Source organism: Cherax quadricarinatus, chromosome 17 (genome assembly GCF_038502225.1).
Source record: "Cherax quadricarinatus isolate ZL_2023a chromosome 17, ASM3850222v1, whole genome shotgun sequence".
Lineage (NCBI taxonomy): Eukaryota > Metazoa > Arthropoda > Malacostraca > Decapoda > Parastacidae > Cherax > Cherax quadricarinatus.
Genome location: NC_091308.1, coordinates 12,221,765 through 12,248,581, shown reverse-complemented (window position 1 = coordinate 12,248,581; position 26,817 = coordinate 12,221,765). Strand labels below are relative to the sequence as shown.

At 41.0% G+C, this 26,817-nt stretch overlaps 1 protein-coding gene across 6 annotated transcripts in view; it reads left to right on the top strand.

Annotated features, from left to right (window-relative positions):
* Nucleotides 1-19,766, top strand: part of Mcr (macroglobulin complement-related) — a 770,662-nt gene extending 750,896 nt beyond the window's left edge. For all 6 annotated transcript variants that reach the window (XM_053773332.2, XM_053773333.2, XM_053773336.2 and 3 more), the window contains 3 exons: nucleotides 11,123-11,491; nucleotides 12,012-12,117; nucleotides 17,079-19,766. In XM_053773332.2, coding sequence (XP_053629307.2) covers nucleotides 11,123-11,491; nucleotides 12,012-12,117; nucleotides 17,079-17,275 — 672 coding nt within the window. In that variant the 3' untranslated portion in view covers nucleotides 17,276-19,766. The remainder of the gene's footprint in view (nucleotides 1-11,122; nucleotides 11,492-12,011; nucleotides 12,118-17,078) is intronic.
* Nucleotides 19,767-26,817: the final 7,051 nt, after the last annotated feature.

Sequence of the window (26,817 nt, the reverse complement as noted above, 5' to 3'; positions counted from 1 at the left end):
GGGCTAACCAGTGTTTTGACACACTTTAGTCACCCTGGGTATGGTGGCTACAACTTAAATTATAAACACTCACCCCTGGAGCACACATGATGCCCCAAAAGATAGAAGAAGGACCCAGAGATCCTGCCAGGTTGAAGGTCAGCCACAGAGAGAGAGAGTCAGAGAGGGAGAGAGAGAGAAGCCTAGCTAAGCTCCTCCCACCAAAACAAAAGACTGTTGTCAAGCACAATTCTCCAGTTACCACAATTCTACCACCTCTTAACTTTACTTTTACAAAAAGAAATACAACTTTATAAACTACTTATTTAAATTGTGTGTTTATGTGTCTATAGTATAACCTATTATATTGAGGAAAATAGGTTTGACCCAGCTGCCTCTCAGTCATAAGGTTGATCAGTCCTTCTGACATTTAGAGCAAAGTCCCCATCAATTCAATATAATTAGGTATTATTATAGTAACTGTTACTTATAAATACATGTTGAGTCCTATAGCCCCATAACACATACATATTGTTATTATTATTAATTTAGGGAACTGGAGCACAGATCCAATTCCATAGATCAAGAGCCCATCACCACGTACATACTAATAATAATAATTATAATAATAATAATAATAATAATAACAGTAAGGAGAAACTTCAAAAGGCTGCCAGTAGTTGGCACCACCATCAGCAGACCATTGGTAACCACTAGTAGCACACTTTCCACCTGTCTAGATTTAAGTAGTCTATTAGTATTAGGTTAAGTCTGCCCGAAATGCCTCAGTGTGATAGTGGCTTTCTTTGCTCCAATTACAGTGGACCCCCGGTATTCGATATTAATCCGTTCCTGAGAGCTCATCGAAAACCGAATCAATTTTCCTCATAAGAAATAATGGAAATCAAATTAATCCATGCAAGACACCCAAAAGTATGAAAAAAAAAATTTTACTACATGAAATATTAAGTTTAATGCAATAGAATAATTACAATAACAATAAAATAATTGACACTTACCTTTAATGAAGATCTGGTGATGATTGATAGGATGGGAGGAGGGGAGAGGTATTAGTGTTTAGAAGGGGAATCCCCTTCCATTAGGACTTGAGGTAGCAAGTCCTTTTCTGGGGTTACTTCCCTTCTTTTAATACCACTAGGACCAGCTTGAGAGTCACTGGACCTCTGTCGCACAACAAATCTGTCCATAGAGCCCTGTACCTCCCGTTCCTTTACGATTTGTCTAAAATGGGCCACAACATTGTCATTGTAATAGTCACAAGATTTGCAGTTCAACCCACTGTGCACACATTTCCTTAATTTTTGAATTATTATTATAATCAAAAAAGAAGCGCTAAGCCACAAGGACTATACAGCGCTGCAGGGCAGGAAGGAAGCGAGGGCATCAGGTGGCAAAAGGGAGATGGATGAGCAACAGGTTACGGATAACAGCGGGGCAGTGGATGGTGAAAGGGTAAAGGGCAGCAAGAGACTGAACCAGAAAGGGCTGAGGGGAGTGCGAAAAGTATCATCAGAGTTTGTGGAGTAAATCAGTCGTTGTCAAGAAGTCAATGAGAGAGTCAGGATTAAAGGAGGGTCCATCAGCAAGAAGGGAAGGTAAAGAGAGAGTAGGAGAACGAAGACGACGTTGGAGGTAAATTCTGCGTGCTCGTTGATAGAGAGGGCAGTCTAACAGAATGTGGCTAATCGATACTGGAACTTGACACTGCTCACAGAGAGGAACAGGGTGCCTCTCCATGAGATACCCATGAGTAAGACGAGTGTGGCCAATGCGAAGGCGGGAGAGAGTGGTCTCCCAACCTCGGCACTGATGACAAGAAGACGGCCAGTAACCTATGCTCGGTTTAATAGAATGAAGTTTGTTACCGAGCAGAGTTGACCAACGTTGTTGCCAACGGGTGCGAAGGTGGGTAGCTATTGCAGCAAAATAGTCTAGAAATGGAACACCTCGATAGGAAATTGGTAGGTCATATACTGCTGACCGCGCAGCAGTGTCTGCCTGTTCATTGCCCTGTACGTCGACATGACTAGGGACCCAACAAAAAACAATATCTTTATGTTTGGTAGAGATACGGCGTAGCCAAAGTTGGATACGGAGAACTAGGGGATGAGATGTATCAAATTTTCGTATAGCCTGTAGAGCACTAAGGGAGTCTGAGACTACTACAAATGATGACACAGGCATAGATGCGATACGAATAAGTGCTGCAAGAATGGCATACAGTTCAGCAGTAAAAATGCTAGCTGAAGATAGTAAATGCCCTCGTACGACGCTGTCCGGAAACACTGCTGCGAATCCGACGCCGTCTGAAGACTTAGAGCCATCTGTGTACACAGCGGTGGCATGAGAATGAGAGTGGAAGTGATCAAGAAAAAGAGAGCGGGAAGCCACCGTAGGTAGTTGAGCTTTCGAGCAAGGGAGTGAGAAAGAACAGACCCGAACAGCTGGAACTTCCCAGGGGGGTAGGGAAAAGTGAGATGCTACATGAACATATAAAGGTGGTAACTGAAGGGAAGACAAGAGTGAAAGTAGGCGAAGAGAAAAGGGACGGAGCAAACAGGGGCGGCGAACGAATAAAGAATGTCTACTAATATCGGTGACCATTCTATAAATGGAAGGATTGTGTAGATCGTGAGAGCGTACATAGTAACGAAGGCAATGGGCATCACGGCGATCAGACAAGGATGGAACATTTGCTTCTGTATAGAGGCTCTCAACAGGGGAAGAGCGAAAAGCACCAAGGCACAAACGTAAGCCTTGGTGATGGATAGAGTTAAGGCTAGAGAGAGTAGCAGGAGAGGCCGCGGAATAAATCTGGTCACCATAATCGAGTTTCGATAAAACGAGGGCTGAATGTAGGCGAAGCAGAGTTCGACGATCAGCTCCCCAGGAAAGATGAGCAAGGGTTTTAAGAAGGTTTAGCCGGCTGTGACAAGTTGCCTTCAGAGAGGTAATGTGAGGTTTCCAGGTTAACCGACGGTCAAAGAGAAGGCCTAGAAACCTGACTGTATCACGTTCGGGGATACGGGAGCCATAGAGATACAAAGGATGATCGGAGATAACAGAGCGTCTAGTGAAAGTAATTTGGTGAGTTTTGGTACTTGAAAATTTAAACCCATGTGTGGTGGCCCAAGTGGAAACACGGTCGACCGCATGCTGGAGAGAAACTGCAATAAGGTGACAGTCAGCGCCTGCACAAGCAATAGCGAAGTCATCAACATAGAGTGATGACCAAATATTGGGTGGAAGAACAGAGGCCAAATCATTTATAGCAAGGAGAAAAAGTGTTGTGCTTAGAACACATCCCTGAGGGACACCTTCAGCTTGGACGAAGTCCGGGGAAAGAACATTATTGACTCGAACACGGAAATGTCTGTCAGTTAAAAAGTTCTTAAGGAAGGATGGTAGATTGCCTCGGAGGCCTAAGGAATGGGCCTGGGCCAAAATATTATACCTCCAAGTTGTGTCATATGCCTTCTCAAGGTCAAAAAATATGGCAATAACTGAGTGATTATTCGCAAAGGCATTACGAACATACGTATCCAAGCGTAGTAAGGGGTCTATGGTAGAACGACCCTTACGAAAGCCATATTGACTAGCGGAGAGACTGTTGTGAGTCTCTAAATACCACATTAAACGTCGATTTACGAGGCGTTCCATCACTTTGCAAACTGCACTTGTAAGAGCGATGGGGCGATAGTGGGAGGCATCATGTCCTGTAGTACCCGGTTTGCGGAAAGGGAGAACAATGGCAGATTTCCACAGCTGGGGAAGAACTCCTTGTGCCCAAATAAGATTGAAGAGGTGTAAGAGGACTACAAGGGCTGACCGATGTAAATGTTGTAACATACGAATATGAATGTCATCAGGCCCAGCTGCCGATGATCGGCAAGCTGAGAGCGTTGCCTCCAGTTCTTGAAGTGTAACAGGCACATTATACTGTTCTTCTCCGAGAGAAGAAAAGTCCAAGGGTACTAACTCTCTGGCAGACTTTGAGGAAAGAAACGAGGGGCATAGATGGAGCCCTCGGGAAATACGGACCAGATGTGTGCCAAGTTCAATGGCAACGTCGAGAGGGTTTGCTATATCAACACCAGTGACCCGTAGAACAGGAGCCGGGTCAGGAGAGTATTTACCACTCAATTTCCTCACTTTTTTCCAGACTGCACTCATAGAAGAAGCAGAGGTGATGGTGGAAACATAGTCTCGCCAACAAGTGCGTTTAGCTTCACGGATGACACGGCGAGCGATCGCACGCTTCTGCTTAAAATCAACAAGTCTCTCAGCGGTTCTATTGTACCGGTACCTGCCCCATGCAGCACGTTTCAAACGTACTGCACGAGCACAAGCAGGAGACCACCAAGGCACGCACTTCTGAGAATGCCTGCCTGAGGTGTGGGGTATAGAATGAGAAGCTGCGGTATAAACTGATGTCGAGAAGATGTGTAGGAGCTCATCAATGGAGGATGAAGAAGAAACCTCACTAAAAGCAGTGAGGTGTGAGTAAAGATCCCAATTTGCCCGATCAAATTGCCAGCGAGGGCTACGGGAAGGTGGTGAATAGGAAGGAGAAGTAAGAATGATCGGAAAATGATCGCTGTCATGTAAGTCTGGTAGAACAGACCAGGTGAAGTCTAGTGCTGTGGAGGAAGAGCAGACTGATAGATCGATGCAAGAGAGAGTATGAGTACGAGGATCAAAATGGGTGGGAGTACCCGTATTTAAAACATGGAGGGGGTGAGAGGCAAGAAAAGCCTCCAACTGAATGCCACGTGAGTCACAATGAGACCCCCCCCAGAGGAAATGGTGGGCATTAAAATCACCAAGTAACAGAAGTGGTGGTGGTAAGGATGAAACAAGAAAGGCAAAGTCTGGGATAGAAAATGCTCGAGAAGGAGAGAGATATAAAGAACATATTGTAAACCACTTATTCAAGTGGATACGGGCTGCAGTGTAATGCAGCGAGGTATGGACAAATAGTTGACAGTACGGAATATCATTGCGTAGGAGAAGGGCACTTTCATTAAAGGTCCCATCTGAGAAAGGATCCGAAGAATACAATAAATTATAGCCTGAGATAGGTTGGAAAACAGCCGAGTGTAATTTTGGTTCTTGTAAGCAAGCACCAACAGGGGAAAACCTGGAAAGCAACATCTGAAGCTCACCCCGATTACCCCTGAGGCCGCGGATATTCCACTGTAAATAGGCCATGATTGGCGATGAAGAAAATATCAGGAATCTGTAGGTAAAGGCACCTACGGACTAGAGGGGTTAGAAAAGTCAACGTGTGGTGGCATTGGAAGATGTTCAAGTAGCGAAGGAACGGAGCGTTGCGAAGAATGGGGTTGTGAAGATGGAGGAGAGGGAAGAGAAGGAACAGGAAGTGAATCAGTGTCCATTGAAGGTTTAGTCTCTGCAATATATTCTGAAATGGCTTCAAGTGTTTCTGAATTCAAAGATGTATGGGAAACCATATTGGAGATAGGAGGAGGAGGGTGAGTAAAGATTGGGACAGTAATGGACTGTACCAAAGTAGAGGGGGAGGGAAAAGTGTAAGGGACTGGAGATGAAGGGTGGGGGGGGACAGAAGAGGTAGAAACCTGGGAGGTGACAGAAGAGGGAGAAACTTGGGAGGGGACGGGGGTGGAAGGCATAGTACGAGGAGGAGGGTGAATCTCCACACTTGTAATAGAGCCAGAGAGAGGGGAAGAACTAGGTACAGAGACTGGAAAGGTAACGTGTGGAGGTGGAAGAAGGGAAGGAAGGGGCAAAGAAGATTTGAGCAATGTGGATTTTTTGGACTTCTGAGTAGAGGGGCGATTGGTATTAGGTGTCGTACGAGGTCTTGTTGATACTGGGGCTTGTGAGGAAGGACGCGAAGATGTGAGAACAGACTGAGTTGTAGTCGGGACGTCAGAGCCAAGGACAGCAAAAGGATTAGATGCCGTAATGGCTATGGGAGGGGTAACAACAGAGGAGGCTGCAGAAGATGGGACCCCAGAAGTGGGGGGATGTTTGGAAACACGAGAATAAGAAACACGGGGTAGTCTCCCTTGGAGGCGGAGATGAGTAACTGCCATAGCATAAGGGAGACCTTCTGCCTCTTTGAGGCAACGGATTTCACGTTCATTTAAGTAGACCTGGCAACGGCGGGAGTACGAAGGGTGAGCTTCATTACAATTAAGGCAAGATGGAGGTTGACTGCAAGATGTATTAGAATGGTTGTCGGCACCACAGACTGGGTATTCGGCCATAGATCTGCAATATTTCGCTGGGTGACCAAAACGCCAGCAATTTCTACATTGTTGCGGTGTAGGTATCACCTTTCGAACTTGTAACCGATGTCCCGCGACATATACAGAGGACGGGAGTTCTCGGCTGTCAAAAGTTAAACGAGCCACATTGCAAGGGTAACGTCTCCGCCCCCGGGCAGGAAGGACATAAGTGTCTACTTTGAGGATTGGGAGATCCTGGAGTTCCAGCTGTTCAAAAATGTCATTGCCACATGACTGGAAATTCTGTTGGACTATGGTATGGGGCAGAATGACAGTACCACTACAAGAATTGAGAGAAAGATGTTTTTCAATAGTGATAGGAGTAGTATCGATATTCGAAAGGAGAGAAAGATCATGAGCTTGGGTAGCATTCTGGACAGTGACGATGCGCGGACCGCTCTTGAGAGCGTGAAATGAAATATCTCTGCCAACATGACGCAGGAGCGCTTTGGCAATACTATGGTCAGAAAGGTAGGCAGAAGAAGAAGTTGGTCTTAAAGTAAAGAATTTAGTCCATTGTGTGGTCCGAAACTGAGCTTGGAGAGGGAGTGCTTGACGTGTCGGTCGTTTCCGAGTAGAATGGGAAGGTAACGACGGAGCATCATCAGGAGATTGACGTTGGCGTTTAGGAGTAGGACCGGAGTTGGTCCGGCATGAAATGGGTGGGCGATTCGAAAATTGCCGTACCGTAGAGGGAGAAGCCGGAAGCATAGTCAAAGGAGAGCGGAGTTCAGACAAATCGAAGGAGTCAGTCGAAGCCCCGGTACCTGAAGCGGGTGAGGAAACAGCACCAGCAAGAGGTACAGGGGCATCAGGAGTGTCCGAAGAGTGGTCTAAACACAAGGCAGGGTCAGAATGGGGTGCGGTATCAAGAAGGGGCCCGGGGGTAGTGGTTTCATGGACTAGGGCTGCCATGGTTAGGTTACTCCTTTGCTTTTTGTTTTTAAGAAAAAAAAAGAAAGAAGAAAAGAAAATAAAAACAAAAAAAAGAATAAAAAAAGGGGGGAGCGGGGAGGAATAGTTCCCAGGAGGAATGAAAGGGCCGGAAATCTCCCTCCGCGCCCAAGAGGACTCGACACCGCTAGTAGCGCAGATGCAGCATGGAACCCGTGCCATACCCTACCCTTCATGCCAGTAAACCAGCAATCCGGGATAGCAACCTCACATCTGCCGAGCTACCTCGGTGGACAAAAGAGAGGGCGGCCGGATATCCGCCACAAAGCATACCTCCTTCAGCCACCACCCCCGGAATCCGAAAGGTGGCTTCCAGAGATACACCCGTCGCCCAAAAGACACCCAAAGCTACTCCGGGATACCGGAGAGGGATCGGGACATCCCTAGGCAATCCAGATTCCACGGCAAACTACGCCACCGCCAAGAAACCTCAACGGAATGGGATCGACCCCGGTGTCCTTTCCCCTACCTAGGAACTAGCACGCCTGTGGGAGAAATCACGAAGGCTAAAAAGAGGAAGGGCAAAAGGGAGGGGTGAGGAGGAGGAGGAGGAATGGAAAAAGGGGAGGATGGGGAGGATGGGATAGGGGAGGGGAGAATGGGGGGTAATTAGGTTCGGTCTGAGGAAGAAGACCGACAGGGCTAATTCCTCAGACCAAGAGCCTCTTCACCACGCCAAGGAGCCCCCCTTGAAGAGGTTAATTTTTGAAGTAGGCACAATGGATTCCTCAACTGGCATAGGCTTCTCAGGGTTAGCCCCAAACCCTTCAAAATCTTTCTTAATTTCCATACTAATTCTCACCCTTTTTACCACAGGGATGGCACTAGAAGCTTTCTTGGGGCCCATGGTGACTTATTTTGCAGAAACAAGTACCAAACACAGTGATAATATGGATAATATGAATGTACCGAATGTATCCTTAGATGCGCGCACACTGGCTGGCTTGTAAACATTGGCACACACGGGGCAGTTCAGGCCACACGTGGACAGGTCTCGTACAAATTGTATCGAATGCCGGGTTTTCAATCGATTACCGAGGAAAATTTTTTGCGATATAATGCATCGAATACCGATGCCATCGAATACCGGGGGTCCACTGTATATTATGTAAACACACATTGTAACCTTTGCAAAGAAATAAATATTTTATTTTATTTATTTATTTATTTAAGGAATCTCCCTTGAGGGGGAAGTTTGCATCCTGAAATTTCCTTCATATACAGAAGCAAAAAATCAACCAAATAGCGGTTCGTATCCTGAAAAATTTGCATGGTGGGGCATTCGTAAGCCGAGGTTCCACTACGTATTGTGGGTCCCTTATTATTTCTGTGTTATGTAAATGACATGCCCATCAGTGTCAAGTGCAAACACTAACTCTGTTAGTGTCAGGTAAAGGCCCACAAGATATAGCTAATGTAATAACACTGGAACTGGAGTCCTGCAGAAAGGGTTAGTAGACAAACTATCATTACACCTTGGGAAAATGGAAGCCATACTCTTTGGCATGAAGCATAAACTGAGAAGGGTAAATAATTTTAATGTCCAGTGTAATGGGGAACCAATCACTTCAGTTTCCTCAGTAAAATATCAGGAAATCCCCTTTGACCCATGCATGTCAGGAAAATTGATAGGGAACAGTGTAGTAAAGAAAGTGACTGCCAAACTGTAGTCCCTCTGCAGACAAGCACAGTGTCTACCTACTGAGGCTCACAGGACCTTATGTCTAGCCCTTATACATTGTCATATGGACTATGCTTGCTCTGCTTGGTACTCTGCCCTGACAAAAAACTGAAAGATAGACTTCAAATCACCCAGAACAAAATGGTAAGATTCATCCTGTACCTGGGTCCAAGAGAACATGTAGGCCAGGATGAATTACAACTGGATATGCTGAATGTTGAAGACAGAGTAAAACAACTGAAGTTAAATCAAGTTTATAAAATTGCTCACAGTGTCCAGAATATCTTGCTGCCAATTTTGTCAAGGTTGGGAACCAAAGCAATCATAGTACTAGGGGAAGAGTGCACAACTTTGTAATACCCACAGTCAGTGGCCAGGCTTCAAACACCTTTTATTGTACAGCAATAAAAGCATGGAACAGACTGCCTGCACATGTCAAAGCCAGTTATAGCAAGAACCAGTTCAAGAAGAGGGCCAAAAGGTGCCTAATGAATGTAGCCACAGAAAGGGAGGAGAATTATTTTTTTTTTTTTAAGCTAACAAACATGTAAATATAAGTAACTCATTTTATCTTATTTCTAGTATATCTCCTTTATAGTATAATAATAAGGTATTAAAAGGACCCCAATGGAAATAAGTCACTCTGTCTAATTTTTTGGGGTTATCCTAGGTTCTCTACACACATGCTGCTATGTATAATAATCTATAACTGTATTTGTGTATACCTGAATAAACTTACTCTAGGATCTTTCTTGCCTGCATTCCAGGGAATACAAATCAAGGGACTTCAACTGTTCCCAGTAATTTAGGTGCTTTATTGTACTTGTGTGTACCATGAAAGTTCTCTGCACACTCCAGGTCAGCAATTTTACCTGCCTTGAAGGGGGCAGTTAGTATACAGCAGTATTCCATTATTATTTTTATTTTTTTATTATCACACCGGCCGATTCCCACCAAGGCAGGGTGGCCCGAAAAAGAAAAACTTTCACCATCATTCACTCCATCACTGTCTTGCCAGAAGGGTGCTTTACACTACAGTTTTTAAACTGCAACATTAACACCCCTCCTTCAAAAAGAAGCGCTAAACCACAAGGGCTAGCAGTATTCCATCCTGGAGAAAACAAGCGACTTGAAGAGAATCCTCATGGGCTTGGCATCCCTAGTTTTGAAGGTTCTCATTATCCATCCTATCATTTTTCTAGCAGATGAGTTCTTATTCTTTTTGATTATAATAATAATAATAATAATCTTGCAGATGAGGTAGATACATTGTTGTAGGCTTTGAAGGTGAGATCCTCTGACATTATCACTCCTAGGTCCTTCACGTTAGTTTTTCACTCTATTGTGTGGTTAGAATTTGTTGTATACCCTGATAGTTTTAATTTCCTCAAGTTTTCAAATAGGTTAGAGTTAAACCACTTGTATACAAAAATAACTTTATATTCTGTGGATAAGTATTTACAGAATGTACATATGATAATTAGTCTGGCCCAGCCCTCACATTAGCAACAAAGAATGCACAATCTCCTAGTATGGGGTCATGGGAGCCATCACACAATATTTTAGTCTGGGTCCCAGTCACATGGTAACCCATTTTGAGAACAATTTCTCCATATTTTCTTCTTTACCTTAACCAGGGTTTTGATACACAGTAGCGATCCTGGGACACGCCTGTCTCGACAACAAAACCCTCACATAAGTCTTACCGTCTGGGCAACTCGCATTTTGTCCAGAGGAGTCTGCTTCTCCCAGCCAAGTACTGACAAAAGCAATTGCCATGCACAGTAATTTAAACAGATTAATACCCTTTGCTTTCCTTCCATAACACAAACTGTTTTAGCTATAGTAATAATAATACACTTTTAAGGTACTCCTTATATGTTGTTATTATTATAACAGATTATTCGTGTTTTGTTTGTAAGTGAATCTGTTAGCTATTTCAGTGTTTAAGACTAGCACAACAGCTCTCCAACATAAGAATTATCAGTTCTTATGCCAGAACCGAGCCAGCTGTACCCCCGACAGTTCAGTATAACTAGGTATTACAAATAATAGGGTCATTTCTTGCAACATAGGTACAGTATTTATAAACCCCAGTACAGCTAGTGTTCTGCAAGTGGGTCCTATAACCCCCATGATACTAAGATTTTGTACATGTAAATTACTCTATATTGATTAACTTGTAAATAAAGACCGATCTTTTTCTTGTCAGGTGAACGGGAAGTGGGGTAGTGTAAGGGTACAGGGTAAAGGTCGAGGAGCGGCGGTCCTCCAGCTTACCTCCAAATACCATGTTGCTGAGCCACACCATCTAGTATCACCACCTACGCCAGCCTTCCGCCTTCGCACAAGAGCCACCTGGCATGGGCATAATGGCTCAGCACTGACCTTTACCACGTGTGTGCGCTGGATGTTCAGAGAAGCAAGCGATTCCTCTGGTATATCTGTGTTGGAAGTGACAGTTCCTACAGGATATGGAGCATCTAAAGACGTACTGCAGCAATATGTTACATCTCGCACTGTGCCAAACCTCAGAAGGGTTGATTTTCAGCAAAGAAAAGTCACTTTTTTTTTTGAAAAGGTAAGAGCAGTAGCCTATGTAAGGTGTATTATGACAGTTTTCTGATATAAATTAGCTATGCAGTACTGTTGCATGAAGTATTAAATTGGTCATGTTAAATATTACAAAACTTATGAGGTACATAGTTTAAATATATGTATATCACAGTTTGAAAGACTACTACAAGTAAGAGCTCATGTTCCTAGGAATTAGAGCTACCTTCCACTTCCTTGGGTCAAACCTGATTGCATCCCAGTTCCCAGGCACTGTACGATTCTTGTACACAAAAAAACTCACACATAGAAGAGAGGAGCTTACAATGACTTTTCGGTCCGACTTTGTAAATGGTCCAAGTCAGACCGAAACGTCATTGTAAGCTCCTCTCTTCTATGTGCGGGTTTTTTGTGTATCGTTCCAGTCACGGTATTGTGCCCTTTTTTTGTTATGATTCCCTATAATTATAATTCTCTGGTTATAAATATTGAAATAAAGAATACTTCAAATTAAATTTAAATAATTTATGGTGTTAATGATCTTTCAGCTGGTAGCAACAGATACGTGTGTGGAGTTCTCTGTAGAGCGATGGTTCCCAGTGGCCAACCTCACCAAGGTGTTACCAGTGAGAGTGTATGAGTACTATTCTCCAGGTTAGTAGCTATTAGAGTATTATGTCATTCTCAGAACACTAATACAGTACATGAAAACTTAATTGAGAAGTGTACCCTGGAACAGGCCTCTCATAACACATATTTACATAGTGCATTTTTATTTAAGTGCTAATCATATTTATATTGCAAAATTATTAGTACAGGGCTCAAACCTTTGCTTGACATGGCTAAAGTTGGGAAAAAATTGAAATTGGGTTGGTTCCCACAAGGAAAATTTCCCTATGGCCTGTAAAGTTGGTCTGAGGAGAGAGAGAGAGAGAGAACAAGGAATTTAAGCTATGATAAAATACTTCCCTGTCTGTGATAATTGAGATAATTTGTATAATGAAATGAGTAATGTGGTATATCAGTTGATATACAAACAACTCACACTAGTCACATAACCATCTTTAAATGCTTCTTTATCAACAAGCAGTAAAACAAGGAATTTAAGATACAAAAATCCCTCCTTATTCCTATTAGAGACTATAAAATTGTAGTAAAATATGATGGTGACAGTTGATCAGATAGATGACTCACAGCAGCCTGTGGCTCACTGAGCTACACAACCTTCTTTCTGAAACCTCTGCATCAACATGCAAGAGAGGAGGAATTTAATGAGAATTGTACATACATGACACTCTTCAGGTCACTTTTTCTACCTAGGCTGGAATATTGCTGCACACTGACAGCACCTTTCAAGGCAGGCAAAATTGCTGATCTAGAAAATGTATAGAGAACCTTCACAGCACGCATAACTGCGATAAACCACCTCAGTTACTGGGAGCGCTTGAAGTTTCTAAATCTGTACTTCCTAGAATGCAGGAAGGAAAGATGCATGATTATATACACCTGGAAAATCCTAGAGGGACTAGTACCAAACTTGCACACGAAAATCACGCCCTACGAAAGCAAAAAGACTCGGCAGACAGTGCAACATCCCCCCAATGAAAAGCAGGGGTGCCACTAGCCCGATAAGAGACAACACAGTAAGTGTCATGGGCCCCAAGACTGTTCAACTGCCTCAGCATACATCAGGGGGATTACCAATAGATCCCTGGCTGTGTCCAAGCAGGCACTGGACAGGCACCTAAAGTTGGATTATGTGCGGCCAGCAATAACAGCCTGGTTGATCAGGCCCTGATCCACCATGAGGCTTGGTCACAGACTGGGCTGTGGGGGCATTCACCCCTGGAACTCTCTCCAGGTATACTCTAGGTATACAGGGGTGTGGTTGCATCATGTGGTCATATGCACGAAAGGCATCGCTGTGATAAACATGGAACTCTCGGCCATGGTTAGGTTAAGTAAGGTTTGTCAGGAAACAGGACAAGCGTTTTTTCACTTAGGTCTTAGTCAATATGATGACCCACAGCTGGAGCTTTTGGTCATCTGACAGAGGCCTTCCACTGGCTTACTGGTCCACCCCCTTTAAAAAATACTTTATATTACAACCATAATTTATTATTAACTCTCAGCTATCTACTGTTCAGTAGTTATATAACCATCTACTCCTTCAGTAGTATTATAACCATTACTCCTTCAATAGTAATATAACCATCTACTCCTTCAATAGTAATATAACTATCTACTCCTCAGTAGTAATATAGTCGTCAACTCCTCAATAGTTATATAATTCAGCAATCAAGAGCAAGAATTTAAGGTAGGGTAATTATTATTATTACAGTATAATCAAAAAGAAGCACTAAACCACAAGGGCTATACAGCACTGAAGGTAGGGTAAAATTCTTTGTTACTTTGTAAGTATATTTTGTAATGCTAACAGTGTGTTATCACCAGTGATAACCAATGCTAAACGGATCACCTATCACAAAGCTAACAGAGGGAAAATTCTTAGGAATCCACCTTGATAATAGACTCAAATTTCATACACATATACAACAAATTTCTAAGAAAATTTCCAAGACTGTAGGCATACTATCGAAGATACGGTACTATGTTCCACAGTCAGCCCTCCTGGCCCTATATCACTCTCTTATTTACCCCTATCTCACCTATGGAATTTGTGCATGGGGCTCAACAACAATTAACCATCTCAGACCACTAATTACCCAACAAAAGGCTGCAGTTAGAATGATAACAAATTCTCACTACAGGCAGCACACTCCACCAATATTCAATACACTAAACCTACTCACCATACAAAACATCCATACTTATTACTGCACCTATTACATACATAGAACACTTAACTCTGATATTAACCCTCCCCTCAAACATCTCCTTGCCAACCTCAACAGAACACATGACCATAACACAAGGCACAGATCACTCTTTGATGTTCCTCGTGTCCATCTCACACTATGCAAAAACTCAATGCACATAAAAGGCCCTAAAATCTGGAATTCATTACCTGTAAATATAAAAGAAACACTACCTGTTTACAAATTCAAGTCTCTTCTCAAAGATCACTTACTCAAAACCAAATAAATACTGAATAACTGAACCTTATAAATTGTATATCTTAAATGTTTCTCACAATTATATCACATAAATGTTAAACCTAAAACCCAATCTAACTTTATTATTTTTTAAATACACTACCTAACAGAATACTCCATTCTATTGAATGTACAACAATGCATGCAACCATATGACCTGTCTTTGTAATACTCACTTGTGCTTTATAGTAATCTGTTTACATTAATGTTTTATCACTGATTTCATCATTGCTTAGTTAATCTTAAGTTAATTTTAAGCCAGCCCGTAATGCTATGCATAGTATAAGTGGCTTTGGCATGCTGTTCTTATCTGTATTTTTTTGTACCTCTGTATGTGTGCTCAAATTGTAAATAAATAAATAAATGCTAACTCTGTTGCTCTTGGTATAGAGCACCATGCCCATTTTCTTTGGAAGGAAGAGAGGCAGACTACGTCAAACAACAGTGTCGAACATGAGCTTCCCACAAACCTTAGTAACAACATTTAGTAAGTTTGTATTTAGGATTTAGTAACATAACACATTTCTAGATCAACAAGCAATGGCACCTACAAAGTATCTGGTCGAAACCTTCAATAATTTTAACGAAACACACAAACTTGGGAGCTTTTTTTTGTTTGGAAGTTCTGCGCACCTAACCTTATTTTTCCCATACATTATGTGAGGTGTATGTGTGCTAAATTATCTATTTTTAAATTGGTTTTAGCATCAAAAGATGTTAGAAAACAAAGTGGACTTTGAAGAATATCTGTCATGGCAGGAACAATTCACAAGCAACCCACTCTGGAAATATTATTAAGTAGAACACTTGTGACTTGGCCTCAAAGCCCTTAGATCAGTCTCTCCAGAATGAAAAGAGAGACCTGATAATACAGTATACGAAGAAGATGCTTGAGGGCCTGGCCCCTAACCTGCATATTGCTATAACAACTTAATGGAGTGAAGGATATGGGAGAAAGTATGTAATAAACTCCATTAAAATGCACGAGTGCATTAATATTCTGTTCCAAGACTAACATATTACCAACAAATATCAGAAATATTGCCAAAACAAAGGTAGAAATTTTCAGGAAGAAACTGAGTGGCTTTCTTGTACAAGTGCCAGATCAGCTGGTTTGTTTTGGCTATGTGGGCCTGTGGGTTGCTAGCTTAAACAGCCTGGCTGAGCAAACAGTTAACAGGGAAGCCTGGCTTTCCTGGTAACAGGGGTAGAGCAGCCTCAAAACCAGTCACAGAAAACTCAGGTTGCGAAAAATTCAAGCGTACATTTTTTATGATTGTTTCAGGGGAGATGTACAAAGCACACTATTGTACAGTGTACCTTATATATTAAAAAATGCACTCTAAAGGGCTTCAAAAATATTTTTATAAAAATAGCTTCTGAATCTGATGTAAATATCATCTTGGATACATCTAATGCAACCTGCTCATCCAGGTTCCTTTCAGTATTTATACTCTTGCACTTATTGTCACCACTACATTTCTATCATCAGTTATAATTAATATTGTCAAAAAAATTAATAATCTCTTCACACAACCATTGCTATATTACTCTTATAGAGTTTTGGTGCTTACAGTTATCATTACATTTAATAATCTTGAGACAGCTGAATTATATTAAACTTGGCATTCGAACAATCTCACTTCAGCTACAGTATAATGTAGAATAGTTTTAGGATACAATTTTAGTCTGCCTGAGAAGCTCTTAATAACTAGGGGCTTTTTCAGCATGTTAGAAATAAATTTTTTTTATTTTGTAACTGTTTAATTACATTTTGAAAAAAAAAAAAAAATTCAACCTTCTCAGCCTTTTATTCTTGAATCATAAAAAATTGAATTAAAATCACATATATTGTATCTTGCAGTGGAAACTTTGGCAAATGTCAAGATTCTGGTGGTGAATAAGATATGTAGCACCTGGGTATCTTTAAGAGACTTGCTCACAGGCAGCTTCATGTAATATGCATGAGAAAGGTGATTTGTATAGAAACCAGAGAAGCTGTGGTGCAAAAAATGCTTTGTTTTTTTCATTGATTGTAAATGCCTAAAATTCCTAATGTAACCAGTGTCACCAGACCCAATAATCATTCATGGCCATGCATTGTCATCGCTATGTTTCTGCCATGACTCACGGACATTTGGACGACAGACACTTTGCTGACACACATTTCACAAAAGGACTTTGACTGAATGGACATATAGCTGAACTGGCACTCATCACCTTGCCTAACCTAATTATCCGGTTTGTCTATTGTCCATTTGGCTAGATAGCTGTCAGCACAATGTTCATTTGACCAATTGTCCAACAGTCATCTGTACAGCCATGTTCAGAGATGACCACAGCAGCATAGTATGCATAGTACTACTTGTGTTTTATTGCAGGAACATGACTTATGTTTAGACCTGATAGTTTTACATCATGACCTCTTTGTTTTTGTGCCTTCATTATTTATAACCTTTAATTAATTTGTTAGTAATATCATGCTATTTTTCCTAACAGAGTTGTATGAGGTGGAATTGCTGGACATGTCATCAGTATCACTGGATATCTGCCAAGTGTGTGGGTCATACCAATGCCCAAACTGCCCAATTCTCTCCTACTATAGTAGCTATGCCCACCAGCATGGTCTACAAGTCCATGTCTATGTTCTTGCCTTCCTGGTGCTATTATCTGTATCCCACCAAGCTCCCAGTTGAAGCTCTGTGGAGATCTAGTCGTCCCAGGAGCTGTGTTCACTCCTTACAAGAATAGGACTGGCATTCCCTCAGAGCAGCTGTCATCTGGGAATGTGTAGACAGCATTTTTGAATGATTTTTACGAACTTCAGTGCTGCCAGTGATGAGACAAGAGCATCACTGGTGGTTGTCTTGCCAGTAATGTGAAAAGTTTTACCAGCATGTTTGCTAATATAAACATTGTGAGTAACTCAAGATCAGCTTACTGATGAGCTGCAGGCAGAATTCTGCTAACTTTAGTACAGTATTACCACTGACTTGGCATATTTCATGAAAGATACTTTATAGTTTTTTGTTGGAAGTGGTGTAGAGTATGTTTGGAAGGCAATTTATGGTGAATTATAATACTGCTAGTCAAGTTTAACAATATATATAATTAAATAATTAAGATATGATAGATACAAAATACCTAAGAGGTATGCATGAACAGAAAAATGGATAAAATTTATTTCTGTTTCTTTTAATCATTTTATGTGGATGTCATAACACTAGTCAATGAAAAGAAAATTTAAATGAAATCAATCAAACCTTGTTTAACCAGTGATAATTAAAGTATGATCCATCACTTGGTGGATAAGCTTGTTAAGTCGTACAAAAATGAATGTTACACATGCACACAGTTGATATTTACCATGGGTAATTGTTTGTTCTTGTGTTGATTATTATAAGGGAATGTTTTAAAATGCATAGTAAAAGGGAATAATGTACTGTAGGTAGGATTATAATATTGCATTCATTTTGCAATTGATATTACAACTTTCCAGATACAAATGGATATGTAGCCTTTAAAGTTAGTGGCATTTGAAGTTATGGGAAATGGCATCCATGATCCTTTAAACCATTTTGTTTCCATTTTACTTTTAGACTAATTATGTATTATGAATAAACCATGCAAGGTATATTTTGGTAGTGGAGTTACGAGTGGATTGGCTGCAACTTCCTTCATCGTTTCTAAACCATCATCAAAAAGCAAGAATTATATATTTTACATTTTCATCCTTGTATAGATACCAGATGCCTCTTCTTCAGAGAATGATTCTTTGTACGAGCCGCAGTCCATTTTCTATGCCTGATTTGTGGTCTCGTTTTCGCTCAAGTCCCCCCTAAAGTGCCTCGATCATTCAAAGGAGGACTACATTATTTTAGTCACAACACAAGTCAGACTAATGTGTGCATGTATCATAAGTATTTTGTATGATTGTGTATGTATGTGCATGTAATGTTCAAATGAGGAACACATGGCCATGTAAATATTCTACATTAAGGCAGAAAGTTTGATTGTGTTGAGGGTGTACATAATGAGATAGAATTCATAGGATTCTTCTGTGTAGGGAATTCTGGTATAACATGACAGTTTGAGGCTTTAAGGTAAAGTTTGACTGCGGTGACATTGAATACATTCTGGTTAGTCACAAAGCCCTGTTATTATATTTTGTATTACATGATTCCTTAGCATTCAACACCCCTGTCAGAGATTATTGGTGTATAAAGTTTAATAGCTTAATTTGCCATAGAGATCTATATATAAATATTGTTGTAGTAAAGCTGTTCTGAAGGATTGTATGGACAGTCATTGACAAATTCATGTCTTATTGCTCTAGTCAGTTATTTCTTTATACATTGTGATTATTTTTTTTTTACAGATAATGTGTACTGACATTGACAGATTAAAGAAAACATAAATCCAGGTCATTGCTATCAGGTGACTACCACTTGTAGATCAACAGAGAGGATCTCTCTCTCGCCAAGTCTCTTATCTCAAGTGTAATGCTAGGAACACAGTTTAATTTGAATTCTTTAAGTCTTTAAGAAAAGCTTCAATACTGCACAAAAATATATTTCTAGAGATAATTTTGAAAAGCAAAGAGTTCAAATTTGTACGTTTTTTTTTTTTTTTTTCAAATTTTTGGCATGAAACCTTGTGTGGTAGTGACTTTGGAAGACCATGTATGGTACCAAACTTTCCTCATAATGACAAACACAAATTGGACTTTAAAATGGTGCATAAATATTCTAATTTACTTTAAACTCAATGCTGACAATGCTTAGTTTATTTAGGTGTAAATTCTCACTTTCCTCAGGTTTTATTGCATCTTGCATGCTTGTTGATAATTATGCTGGTTAGAGAAACACAAAGCAGAGAAAAGCTGACAGTTATGATTTCATATACTTTTTTTTTTTTCCAGAATCCTGTGTGTATACTTAATTATGCCACCATCACCTCAGCACTATTAAGGGCAGGTTTTGCATGTGCAATTATTTATTCCATTAACTTAGCTTTTGATTGGCAAAGCAGTTTTCTATCTCTGCATTAGTATTCTTTATTGACAAATGAGTCTGATTAACTTTAGTAAAGAAAATGCTTCAGTTCTGTATTTACTAGTCAGCCATGGACAATAAAATGACAATAAAAGTGTTAAAAAATGTACAAAAGATTATTTTTAACCAGCCTTTCATATATGTGCCATGTTATTAATTATGTTCCATTAAATTTTCTAGTATACTCCCATTTCCCCCTCCCCGTGTGTACTACACTTTTACACGAGTTACCTGCTTCAGAAAGTTGTTACTATGGCTGCTGTATGGAAGAATTTTTGTAGTGTGATCTTGGGAGGCCCTGTTGGAATTATATGGCAAATATGCAAAAGTAATACCTATATAGCATCCTTGCCCTGGTATGGTCTCATTGCTTATTCATGACCCCAACAGGTTCATTGTACCTCTCCTCATTTTTGGGGCAAGCAGAGGCATCAGAAACTGGAGCAGAGATCTAGAAGAATCAGGTGAAGCATGAGTAGTAGACTACTTAGGTGGTGTTGGGGTCATGGGCAGAGTTTGTGTAAAAACACTGCACATGACAAAACTTTCATACAACTATGGCATAAGATTCACTTGGCCTCGGGAGCTTGAGAGATTCAACCCTCTTTCGTGCCTCACCATACAAAATGTTCAGCATTGCTTTAAACTTGTTGACCCTCTCAGTCTTTACCAGGGACATATCTAGTTACGGCTAGGGTGGGAGCCATCTCATTTAAAACAATATTTAGCCCGAGAGGCGCAGTTATGTTTCGAGCTCCACTGCCACACTTACTACGAAGACGATAAGCAGTGCTAGCCTTTTGCCCATGACCATATTTCTGGCAAGGGAAACACTTTAACCTCAACACAGAGGTAACCAGCACAAATAAAAGGAAGAGTAGCTTCACCAAAAATGATACAAACAAGGGGCATCTTCTGTACGTCACCTATGAGTTGTCAAAGTGTATACCAATCATATCCTAATCCTTCAACTCACTGACAATGTCGTCCTCTTCCTTGTCTACTAAATCTTGCAGTAGATAGTCTTCTGCAGAAGTTCATTATGAGGAAAGTTATGAAAATTTCAAGGGGTCCTTAACCTGGGAAAAAGTCGTAATGATCACCAGTAAATCACCATTCGTCAGTCTCTCCACCTATTCAACAGGGATAGTGTGGAGAGGTTAGCTGGGGCCTCCACTCCTGCCTTCAGAGGAAGGAGGAGGCTTATAGTCATTTACCTGGACCATAGGCTCCCTTCTCATGGGGAATTCCCCCTGGAACCCGCAAACAAAAAATCCCCAAAATGTGAAGTTATTTACCTTGGGGTGGCAACTTGCCAAAATATAAAGGATCACAAGTTCAGCCATCTATAAAAATTGCGTCAAGTCACAAAGGTTACTGAGTAGCTGAGCCAAACAATAGCTTTTTGACTGCCTTGAAAGCTGCCGGTAGAATTTTTGCCTTTGAAGTGCAGGCATTGTACTTCCCACCTCAAGGACTTGAGTCCAGCTAACCAGTTTCCATGAATCCTTTCACAAAATATGTATTGCCCTGCTCACACTCCAACAGCTCATCAGGTCCCAAAAACCATTCATCTCCATTCACCCCTATCTAACATGCTCACACATGCCTGCTGCATGTCCAATACCCATCCACACAAAACCCTTTTACCTCTTCCCTCTATCCTTTCCTAAAATGACCTCTACCCCTCCTCCCCTCTACTACAGATTTACACACCCTTCAAGTCATCCAATTTCGCTCCATCCCCTCTATATGACCAAACCACCTCAAAAAACCCTCTTCAACCCTTATAGGGGAATAAATTTACTGAGTATACCAGCTAAAATGTATGGTAGGAATATTATTGAAAGAATTAGAGGTAAGAGAGAGCAGTATTACAGATGAACAAGGAGGCTTTAGTGTGTGTAGGAACTCCACACCTAATTTCCATACCACGAATTCTCTGCATAATATTTACATCACACATTGTCCTCCAGTCTCTTCTTTGCTGCAGCATTTACAACCCATGCTCCATACCCATATAAAAGTGTTGGTACCACTATACTCTTGTACATTCTCTTCTTTGCTTCCATGGATAACTGTCCCCACAGATACCTCAGTGCACCACTCACTTTTTCCTTCATCAGTTCTATGGTTAACCTCATCCTTCACAAACCCATCTACTGACAAGTCTACTCCCAAATATCTGAACACATTCACTTCTTCCATACTCCCTCCCTCCAATGTGATATCCAATTTTTCTTTACCCAACTCACTTGATACCCTCACCATCTTACATTTATCTATGTTCACTTTTAACTTTCTTCCTTTACACACCCTCCCAAACTCGTCCACTGACCTTTGCAACTTCTCTTTAGAATCTCCCAAAAGCACAGTTTCATCAGCAAAAGTAACTGTCAACTCCCATTTTGCATTTGATTCTTCATAGATTTAATTCCACCCCTCTCCCTAGCACCATCTATAAATATGTTAAACAACCATAGTAACATTACACATCCCTGTCTAAGGCCTAATTTTACTGGAAAGTAATTGGTCTCTCCTACACACCCTAACCTGAGCCTCACTATCTTCATAAAAACTCTTCACAGCATTTAGTAACTTACTACCTGTACCATACACTTGCAATATCTGCCACATTGCTCCCCTATCCACCCTATCATATGCTTTTTATAAATCCATAAATGCAATGGTGGATGAATTTGGTATGGTATGCAAAAGAAGAAAATTAAAAGTGAATACAGGAAAGAGTAAGGTTATGAGGATAACAAAAAGATTAGGTGATGAAAGATTGGATATCAGATTGGAGGGAGAGAGTATGGAGGAGGTGAATGTATTCAGATATTTGGGAGTGGACGTGTCAGCGGATGGGTCTATGAAAGATGAGGCGAATCATAGAATTGATGAGGGGAAAAGGGTGAGTGGTGCACTTAGGAGTCTGTGGAGACAAAGAACTTTGTCCTTGGAGGCAAAGAGGGGAATGTATGAGAGTATAGTTTTACCAATGCTCTTATATGGGTGTGAAGCATGGGTGATGAATGTTGCAGTGAGGAGAAGGCTGGAGGCAGTGGAGATGTCATGTCTGAGGGCAATGTGTGGTGTGAATATAATGCAGAGAATTCGTAATTTGGAAGTTAGGAGGAGGTGCGGGATTACCAAAACTGTTGTCCAGAGGGCTGAGGAAGGGTTGTTGAGGTGGTTCGGACATGTAGAGAGAATGGAGCGAAACAGAATGACTTCAAGAGTGTATCAGTCTGTAGTGGAAGGAAGGCGGGGTAGGGGTCGGCCTAGGAAAGGTTGGAGGGAGGGTGTAAAGGAGGTTTTGTGTGCGAGGGGCTTGGACTTCCAGCGGGCATGCGTGAGCATGTTTGATAGGAGTGAATGGAGACAAATGGTTTTTAATACTTGACGTGCTGTTGGAGTGTGAGCAAAGTAACATTTATGAAGGGATTCAGGGAAACCGGCAGGCCGGACTCGAGTCCTGGAGATGGGAAGTACAGTGCCTGCACTCTGAAGGAGGGGTGTTAATGTTACAGTTTAAAAACTGTAGTGTAAAGCACCCTTCTGGCAAGACAGTGGAGTGAACAGGGCCGGATTAAGAAGTCAAGACAACCAAAACCATTTACCAACAGCCATTATAACTATCTTGTTAAATCATGCATTTTTAAGAGAATAAACTTCGTGTGCAAGTTCGGTACTAGTCCCTCTAGGATTTTCCAGGTGTATATAATCATGTATCTCTCCCTCCTGTATTCCCTGGAATGCAGGAGGGAGAGATACATGATTATATACACCTGGAAAATCCTAGAGGGACTAGTACCGAACTTGCACACGAAAATCACTCACTACGAAAGCAAAAGACTTGGCAGACGATGCACCATCCCCCCAATGAAAAGCAGGGGTGTCACTAGCACGTTAAGAGACCATACAATAAGTGTCAGGGGCCCGAGACTGTTCAACTGCCTCCCAGCACACATAAGGGGGATTACCAACAGACCCCTGGCAGTCTTCAAGCTGGCACTGGACAAGCACTTAAAGTCAGTTCCTGATCAGCCGGGCTGTGGCTCGTACGTTGGTTTGCGTGCAGCCAGCAGCAACAGCCTGGTTGATCAGGCGCTGATCCACCAGGAGGCCTGGTCACAGACCGGGCCGCGGGGGCGTTGACCCCCGAAACTCTCTCCAGGTAAACTCCAGGTAAACAGCATAGTATTACTAGATTAGGCTATTAAAGTAGTGACATCATCTACCTATTATATTCAGCATAACCACTACAGCACTATTATTCCCTTTATAAATCACTGACCATTATTGTTATCATTGCATCATGCATAAGACTATCAAATCATATAAACTCAAGAAAGTAAAGAATTTTTTATATTCACAGCACTTCTTAAATAAACTTTTTTCTGGATTTCATATTGGCAAAATCATCAATTATATTCTGAAAATCAATATTTCTTGTTAGATCAGACTCAATGGTCAACAAGGCTAGGTTACACAATTTGTCTTGGCTCATTGTTGAATGGAGCTGGTTTTTCACTCTTTTCAAAACAGAAAATGAACGTTCTCCTTCACAGTTAGTAGCTGGAAGTGTTAGGTAAAGGCGATACAATATGTCAACATTAGGGAAGGTTTCTGAGATACCTGCATTTCTTAAATGTTTCAAAGCAGCTGAGGGCGCACATTTTTCAGGTGGAGCTTTAATCTGATTCATATACCCAGAAAAATGAACTATTTCTTCAACAAATGTGTCCTGAACATCTGCTGAAAGGTGTTGTTGCAACTTTAATGCAGCTTCTCTCAATTCTGCATCTGGCATAGTAGTAATTTTGAACAGAAATCCAAGCTTGTCATTGAGATTCTGGTAGATTTTTTTCACCAATTCTGTAATCAGTGAATCCAGAATGACGAAGTATGTAGCTGTCTTACATTTCTGCCTTGGTAGCAACACAATTTCATTGTTTGGCTCTTCAAAATTGCGTTTCCTCTTCCTTGACCGCTGATGATCAGCCAGGTAACTGTAGTCTTTCACCAGCAGTTTAGCTTTCTCTTCAAACATTTCAAAAGCATCATTGCGAAGTGAGCTTACAAATTCCACTAAGCCTGCATAGAGGTTAGCACAAGTAGCCATTTCAATTTCAGCTTTCTGAAGTGTCTTGTTCGTGGCATTTAACCGTTCCAGTATACAGTCCCAAAGCACACAGAGTAAGGCCAATTCAAAATCTTCCAATTTTGATGCTAAGCTGGCTGCTTCGCTTCTTGTAGTTGCTGTCTGGTCTTCATCCTCTGCTATTTGGATCAAAGCAGTCTTTCAAAGCATGTGTTGTATCATGCTGCGCTGACCACCTTGTTGTTGATAATGATTTGATGACATCTCCATGAATGGTTGACTTGAGTATACTCAACCGATGCGTTGAAGCAGAGAAAAAATTAAAGAGTGCTTGTAAAAGTCCAAAAAATGAAACTGCAGCGACACAACACTCCGCAGCACATGACCCAACAAGATTAAGAGAATGTGCTGAGCAGGGCACATATTCAGCAAGTGGGTCGATTTGCTTGATACGGGCTTGCAATCCATTATATTTACCCGACATGTTACTTGCATTGTCGTAGCTCTGGCCACGGCAATCAACAATAGAGATCATGTTCAAGCAGAGTATCCAGTACTACATTCATCATTGTTTCTCCATCATGGTCTGAAAGAGGAATGAATTTTATAAAGCGCTCTACAGGCTTACCACTGGAGTCGACAAAGCGAACAATGAATGTCAATTGATCTGTATGTGAAATATCTGGTGTTGAATCTACACTTATTGCAAAGTATTTTGCAGTTTTCACAGCTGCTATGATGTTATTGAGGACCTTCTTAGTCATCAGTTCAATAAATTCATTGCATATAGTAGATGACATGTAAGATACAGTGCCTCTTCCTGCATTCCCAAGGCGTGACACATGATTTGCTAAGAATGGATCGAATTGTGCTAACAGTTCTATGATCTCTAGGAAATTGCCATTGTTTTCCGAACCAAAAACCTCATTTTCTCCACGGAAAGCAAGTCCTCTTAGAGCTAAGAATTTTACAACAGCAACAACTTTCTAGAATTTTTCTCCAATAAGTGCGCTCTTTTTCAGTTTGATTTTCCAAATGAGAATCCAATAAGCCTTTTTTCTGTGCACGAAATACACTGGCTAAAATGCAGCTCCTGTGAGTGGTGCTGTTTTCATGTTCCTCAAAACGCTTGGAATTTTTCCCAGTCATTGAACCCCTGTGTGAAGGTATTTTCTTTGGTAGAAAATAGCTTGCATGCTGAACAGTACACTTTTCCTGAGGTTTCAGAGTATACCATCCATGATTTTTTCACAGTTTCTGAATTTGCAAGCTTCCTATAAAGCATAGATGACTTTAAACAACGACGACTTCCATCATCATAAATCCTTGCTGATTTCCTAAAGTCAATGTTCAGAGTTTGACTGAAGTTTTCTGCAATGAAAGCATTACGTAGAGAATCTGGGATTACATTTGGCCATGAGGCAGGATCTTTTAAGACAAATCCTGTGGATGAAATGTCCATTGAGACATTGAGAGGAGACACAAAAGAAGTAGATGCTGGCTGAGAAATAATGGAGGGAGGGCTTCCTGTATGATCTGACGTATCTGCAGACTCAACTGTACAGGTAACATCAGAAACTGTTTTCGTGAGCATGTCTGTGATCTTTCTGCAGCTTCCTACATCTTTCTTTTTCTGTTCTTCTTCTTGAATTTTCTTCTTTCTTTTCTGTGACTCACTCGCATAAGAACGTCCAACATTACATTCACGAGATGCCATAATGAGGATGTATCACTGTCTGTAATCATGCAAATACAAATTTTTCATTATCAATTATTATTAATTTTTTATTAAATTTTTTTTTGTCAATTGGGGGGATATGGCCCTTGTAGCCCCCTTTCCTCTGGCTGCGCATCTAAAAATTCAAAACTTTACCAGAAAGGAGTCATATACAGAACTTTTACCATAGATTAGGTTAGTGACTTGGGCTACGAATATTTTACTAATTCATCCTCCTTGATCTCCAATTTACTTAAACAGAAATCATACCGAGTCCAAGAACAATGCACAATGGTATTTATATTACCATTTTCATAACTAAACTAATCATTATGTTTTGCATGATATATGGCCTACCAT